The sequence below is a fragment of the Hemiscyllium ocellatum genome, chromosome 36 (assembly GCF_020745735.1).
Source record: "Hemiscyllium ocellatum isolate sHemOce1 chromosome 36, sHemOce1.pat.X.cur, whole genome shotgun sequence".
In the NCBI taxonomy this organism is placed as follows: Eukaryota; Metazoa; Chordata; class Chondrichthyes; order Orectolobiformes; family Hemiscylliidae; genus Hemiscyllium; species Hemiscyllium ocellatum.
The window spans coordinates 29,624,012-29,631,261 of record NC_083436.1 but is presented as its reverse complement, the minus strand read 5'-3'; the positions used below and the strand labels follow the sequence as shown (position 1 = coordinate 29,631,261).

Genomic DNA, 7,250 nt, shown 5'->3' with positions numbered 1-7,250 from the left:
GTTATGAAGGCATACAGTGTGTTAGCTTTTATTGGAACCATGAGGTCATGCTGCAGCTGTACAAAACTCTGGTGCGGCCACACTTGGAATATTGCATACAATTCTGGTCACTGCATTATCAGAAGGATGTGGAAGCTTTGGAAAGGGTTTAAAGGAGATTTACTAAGATGTTGTCTGTATGGAGGAAAGGCTGAGGGACTTGAGGCTGTTTTCGTTTAGACAGAAGAAGGTTGAGTGGTGACTTAATTGAGACATTTAAGATAATCAGAGGGTTAGATAGGGTAGACAGTGAGAGCCTTTTTCCTCTGATGGTGATGGCTAACACAAGGGGACATAGTTTTAAATTGAGGGGTGATAGATATAGGACAGATTTCAGAGGTAGTTTCTTTACTCAGAGTAGTATGGGTGTGGAACACACTACCTGCAACAGTAGTAGACTCGCCAACATTAAGGCATTAAAATGGTCATTGGATAGGCATATGGATAAGAATGGAAAACTACCTCCAGTCCACCTGCTATTTCTCCTGCCATCTCTTTTAGTACCCTGGGATGCATTCCATCAGGGCCAGGAGACTTATCTCCCCTTAGCTCCATTAGTTTACCCAACACTAAGTCTTCCGTAATAATAATTGTTTCCAGGTCCTCATCTACCTTTGTCTCTTACTGGCATGTTATTAGTATCCTCCACCGTGAAGACCGATGCAAAGTACCTGTTCAATACCTGAGCCATTTCATCATATCCCAAACTAACTGCCCCTTCTCATCCTCTAAAAACCAACATTTACTTTAGCCACTCTTCTTCATTTTATATATTTGTAGTAACTTCTGCTATCTATATTCTGTGCTAGTTTTTTTTCTCATATTCTATCTTAATTTTCTTTATTGCTCTGTTTGTGGCTTTCTGTTGACCTTTAAGGTTTTCCCAATCTTCTAGATTCCTGTTGTTTTTGGCCACTTTGTATGCCTTCTCTAACACTTTGATAGCCTGCCTTATTTTCCTAGACACCCATGGCAGATTACCCCTCCTCTTACAGTCCTCCCTTTTCACCGGAATATACTTTTGCTGAGCACTTTGAAAAATTTATTTGAAGATCTTCCACTGCTCGTCAACTGTTGCACCATAAAGTCTCAGCTTTCAGTCTACTTAAGCCAGGTCCTCCCTCATTCTATCATAGTCTCCCTTATGCAAGCACAGGACCCTGGTATTGGATTTTATCTTCATACTATCCAGCTGTATTTTAAATTGAACCAGATTGTGATCACTCCTTCCAAGAGGATCCCAGACTACGTGGTCATAGATTAATCCTGTCTCATTATATAGGACCAGATGTTGGATAGCCTGCTGTTCAAGAAAACTATCACAGATACACTCAACGAACCCCTCCTCAAGGCTATCCTGACTAAGCTGGTTCGACCAATCTACATGCAGATTAAAATCCCCCATGATAATAGCCGTATCATTTTTCTAGGCATTAGTTATTTCCTTGGTTATTGCACGCCCCATTGTGATGTTCTTATTTGGTGGCCTATAGACCACACCTATCAGTGCCTTTTTCTTCTTAGAATTCCTAATTTCCACCCAAATGGATTTGACCTCATGCTCCATAGAACCTAAATTAACTCGGCACTGCCCTGATGTCCTCGCTGAACATCAGAGCTACATCACCTCCCTTGCATTCCTGGCTGTCCTTCTGAATAGTCTGGTACCCCTGGATTTTTAGTTCCCAGTCATGACCATTCATCAACCATGTCTCTGCGACAGCGATCAAATCATATTCATTCATGATGATTTGTGCCGTTAATTCATCAACCTTGTTATGAATGCTACGAGCATTCAGTAGTGTCTTTATGCTAGCTTAGCGTAACGATTCACAACATCTTTAACATCTCCTGAGTTAGCCTTCATTTTATGCTTCTTTCATAGCCTGCCTTGAACTTAAACCCTCCACATACACGCTAACCTGCTACTTACCTTTTCCCTGTTTCCCACACCATTCCCTTAGCCACGTGTTACTTCCCTAATTTTCTTGTCCCTAAGCTAATTTACATGTGGCTTGGGCAGTAATTCGGTGACCATGACCCTCGAGGACCTATTCCTTAATTTCATTCTTAAGGAAAGAGGTGGTGGTAGGAACGGGTTTAGAGTTTTAACCAGTAGGCTTATATGTTAATAGGTCACAATTGTTTATCTCTGGTTAGAAACTATTTATTTCGAATATACAGTAGTTCTTGTTAACACCAGAAACTTGTCAATCTTTTTTGTTAACATGGCTCTACCTACCAGGTAAATTGGAACCTTGCAAAAGTTATTAATTTTTCTGATGACTCTGGATGTAACAGGACTTGATTTACAGCATGCTACTCCAACAAAGTATAACAAAGGTTGCGAGCTTGTCCATGGTTGTTTTGAAATAGAGTAAGCTAATACACCTGATGAAAATACCAGATTCTGTACAGCAGAGATGGCACTGATAATTGCCAAGGTTTTCTGCAGGTGACAGAGTTGTCTCTGAGACTCTTAAGTGAACTTTAAGAAAAAAATATTGTTTGAATTACTGGAGGTAGCATTGCCTGCCAGAGCTAGGAAGATAAATAAGTGCGGTACTAGCACAGCACACTTGTGTTCAGTAGAAATACAAGGTTAGTGATATAGTGTACTGGAACAGTAAGATTGCATTATGCTTAAAGCTTGAGTATGAAGAAAAAAAATGCCAATGTTGGGAGATAGAATTACAAACAGCAGAAGACAAAAAGGAAAATGGTAATGAGAAAACTAGAATTAAAATTGCAAAGAAAAAGCAAGGCAACATGAATATAGGCTTAAAATGCTGCTGTTGAAACAGGAAATATCCTGATTTTAGGAACAAGAAATGGTTATGTCACAAACATGTTAAAATAGTTTCATCAGATGGAAAAGGATAAAAAGGAACAAATCTATCAGGTGGTAAAAACACTGGAAGATGACAGGGACAAGTAAAAGAGTGAAGTGGGACTAGATTGGGTTGGAATATCTGGTCGGCATGGACGGGTTGGACCGAAGGGTCTGTTTCCATGCTGTACACCTCTCTGACTCTAAGTGAAAGGAGAAATAAATAATTCTCAAAGTGAACCTCCTACAATAACATTAGTCAACACAGAAACACTGGGACAGTTACACTGTTATCATATTTAGAGAAAGGATGACAGGAGGATCTTGTACAGTTACGTAAATATAAAGTAATCTGTAGAGGCACACCTGAATAAACTATGTTCACAAGGCATAATGTAGATATAGGAGAGTCCTAACCGATTCAACTCTGGAACAGAAGCTCAAATGGAAATACAGATTTGATACTGGAAAATCACGAGATTGAACCTAGTCAAAGCTGGAGTTCACTAGTGGTATTGATTCCTAAAGAGGATGAATCCACTAGATTTTGTGAATTATAGAAAGGAACATACAATCCCAAAAAGAGATACTAAAAATTTCATGGTTAGAAGGCAACATTGATGGGGTTGACAGTACCTCATTTCTTTCTCAGATTGATCAATTGAAAGGACACTAGCAATGCTATTAACATCAAGGCTGATGAAATAGCTCTTCTTGTCACAGCAAATGCAATATATTGAGATTGTTAAACATTTTGGGATAAAGAACACCTCAGCTCCATTCCAAAGCCTTTTGAATCAAGCTGTAGATGGAGTACACAATAATGTAGTTTATTTAAACAATGTTGTAACATACAGTTATCTGTGGGAAGAGAATGAGAGACAATTGGAAGACCTACTTAAGCAAATACAGTTGGCTGACTTAGTAACAACTTTAGGCAAAAGTGAATTTCCGAAAGCAAGATTAACTTACTGAGTATACATTATAGGACTAGAACAAGCCTTGTCAAGGAAAACAAAAATGAAGGCTGTAGTAGTATTCCTTGTTGCTAAAACTAAAGAGATTTGTAGAATGTGGGTTTTACCAAAGCTTCGCGTAATTTCACCATAATAGTACTGCCATAAACAAATTTAATGGATAACAAGCAAAAGCAGTTAGCAGAATGCCAGGCAGTCTTTGAGAAGCAGTCCTAATAAATAAATGCATGTTGGCCATCCTAATTTTCCAGATCATTTAAAATGGCAAACGATACCAGTGACTTGGGAATAGGTGCAATTTTGTTACAGGGTGAAAAGTCAGGAATAGCGAAGCCAGTACAGTACATCTCAAAAGTTAATCCAGTATCAAAGGAAATACACTACACAAAGGAAAAAGGAGACTTTGGGATTATTATTGGTTCTTCAAAACTTTGAAGTCTATGTTTGACATAGTTAGGAAGAAACATTAATTTATCCTGATGCCAAAGGTCATCAGCCTGACAGCAACTGATCAGCTCTTAGAAAGCTGAATAGTTTGTGCTATGAACGATACTGACAAAGGCCTTCAGACCTCCAGAGGGGAAGGTGTAGTATGTCTGTCAGCAGTAAAATCCCTAAAACCCAAAGAAAGAAAGTTGATTTTCTCCTGCTTGTTTATTTAAATTCTCTTAATTTTTGCTGGAGAACCAAGGAAAGCAAGATAATTCTATACAGCTGTACCTCAGTATTCTTCATGGCACCGACTTCATTACAACTATCGACACTTGTTATGAGCATCCAAAAGTATTACCATTATCTGGGTTTGAACAATGGCATAGATAAAATCACATGATCCAATTCTTATTTTGGGCTCTTCCAACTTCATTCAATAGGAACAAACGTAGACCGGTTTCTTTACCCTCTGCATTTTTGACCCAATTTTGAATGGGTGCACTTTGCATTAACTGCACTTTTATTTTGATTATATCTTCTCAAAAATCTCTTAATTCAAATAAGTTTCTCAAACTTGAAATCAGAGAAAATCTTAAAGCACAGCCATTTTTATCCTTTACCTTTATTCAAACATCTGTAACAATTTTTAGTTTATTAAGCTAGAGATTATTGCATTTGAAAGCAAAAAAAAAGTTCAAGCAAAGAGAATAGCAGGGTAATTTTGACTAATCCAGTTCCAAGTAAGCACCTAAGTACAACTGAATGGAAAACTATTTAATCATGGAAGGTCCCCCAAGAATGCCTAACCCTATATTCATCTTACAACAAAATCACATTTGCATTCAAAGAGTTCTTGCTCATGGTTGTGGATAACATTGGCAGATTTCTTGCTCCTTCTTAGAGTGATAATAGACACAACTGCAGCTCTGTCAATCACAAAACATTTGACACAGTTCAATTTGAACAATGCTGACTAAAACAAGCTATCAGGTGCTTTATAATTATTTCCAGTATTTCTTCAATAGGATCTGCCTGTGGGGAAGCATCTCATCACTGATCCATAGTACTTAGTTTAAATAGGGAAGTGTGAAGGAATGAGCCTTTCTCAATGAGTTGATTAAAATATGTAAGCATTCCAGTCTATTATGCTATTTCTTTTTTATTCAATTCCATATATGTTCAACTTCATTATTTTATCTTTTAAATATTTCAGCGTTGAGTTAATCATTCACGTGTTGGTGATTTTCAATTTATGAAGATAGCACTCATACCAATGAATGAAGCATCATCAATTAATTTAATATATTTATGCATTCTCAGCATTTCTGGCAAGGCAAGATGCTATTATCCTAATTAGCCTTGAGGAGGAGGTTTTGAGCTGTCTTTGTGAAATGCTGCAGTCTGCACTCTAAATGTACCTCTGGGAAGTCGTTAGGTAGAATATTCCAGGATTTTGATCCGCCTACAGAGAAGGAAGAGCAATCCATTTCCAAATAAGAATAATGCAACTTTAAAAGAGAACTTGGAGGCTGTGAGTTCCCATGCACTTGTTGTCTTTGCCCTTCTGGATGGTAGAGATCAAAGCTTTGGCAAGTTGTTGCAATGTATCTTCTAACTAGGCTGTGCAGATAGCAGAAGGAATGCAGGTGATGAATGGGATGCCGATCAAGTGGCTTTACAAACAAGGCATCCAAAAACTTTTAATAAAAAAGGAATAATTTGTTCACATTTTGTTACATGCTGGGAACTGAAAATCTTTCCAATATCAAATAAATGTTTTAGCATAGAAAATATGCAGGCAGAAAATTCCTGCATTCTATTTACAATAAGCTCCTTAAACTCCTAAATACACATACAATGGACATTTTCAATTTTCCTCCATATCTTTATACAAAGTGCAAAACAACAGGAGAAGCCTAACTCAAAAGCACACAATCTAGCTTCATGATTTATCAGTGTTGCAGTTTTCATCTAAACAACAAAAACTTACATTTAAAAAATTCTATCTCTGACTGTTCCCAAATTGGACATCCCAATTATACCATTTAGATTTCACGTCAGAGACCTATTCGATCTGTAATAATTCAAATTTTAACTCTTTAAAAAGCTTTGCAATACACAAAGATTAGTTATTTCCCGACTCGTTTCAACCTGAATTACATCAGTTGACAAAAAAAATGCTGTAATTGCAAATTTAAGAATTGCATTTTTTTTGGCTATTTATTGTTAACGTGGAGTTTGCAGAAGTTCACAGTTTGCGAAACCTTCTAACCAGGCCAACAAGAGGTAACAATATAATTTCCAGGAAATTGTGCACATTTAACTTCAATTCAGTCAGGTTTCTCTTGTTTTCAGAATATTAATTCATCTATTCAATCTTTGTGTTACCGCTTCTCGATACATGATGGAAATATAGATGAGGAGTAGAAAAATAACAAATAGGTCATCCAGAAAACCCAGAATTCCAAAAAAGGCTTCAGGAATAAAGTCCAGCGGTGATGCTAAATAGAATAAGGCACCAGCCAGACAGAGGAAGATTCGTATTCGGAACATCCAGAAAAGGCCACTGATTGAAAACAGTTCTGTGAAGGCATGACGCAGTAGTGTGGGAACATCCAATATACGATCTATAAGCTACAGCAGAAATGTGATAAGTTATTCATAAAATGCCCATGTGTACCAGTTGAGACTGACAGTTTCTTATTTTAGACATGAGAAAGAATAAAAATGAAATGAAGCCATCAAAATATAAAGTGTGATAAATGAAGCATTCACTTAGAATACTAAATAATCATTTGCAGTCTTTCTCTAATAACTTCGAGATCATTGAAATGAACTGAATGACCTGTACATATAAATGGATTTGTCTGTGTAATATACAGTTTTTACCTATACTTCCTTTTGATGTCATTTATTTTAACTTAACATACGTTTTGATTGAAAGTTAGAATCAGATCACTGAGAATTCCTTC

General features: G+C 37.0%; 1 protein-coding gene across 3 annotated transcripts in view; it reads right to left on the bottom strand.

The window, feature by feature from the left end:
* Positions 1–3,713: 3,713 nt before the first annotated feature.
* LOC132833440 (E3 ubiquitin-protein ligase RNF170-like) overlaps positions 3,714–7,250 on the bottom strand; it is a 44,993-nt gene continuing 41,456 nt past the window's right edge. For all 3 annotated transcript variants that reach the window (XM_060851726.1, XM_060851727.1, XM_060851728.1), the window contains one exon: positions 3,714–6,912. In XM_060851726.1, the coding sequence (XP_060707709.1) occupies positions 6,643–6,912 (270 nt within the window). In that variant the 3' untranslated portion in view covers positions 3,714–6,642. The remainder of the gene's footprint in view (positions 6,913–7,250) is intronic.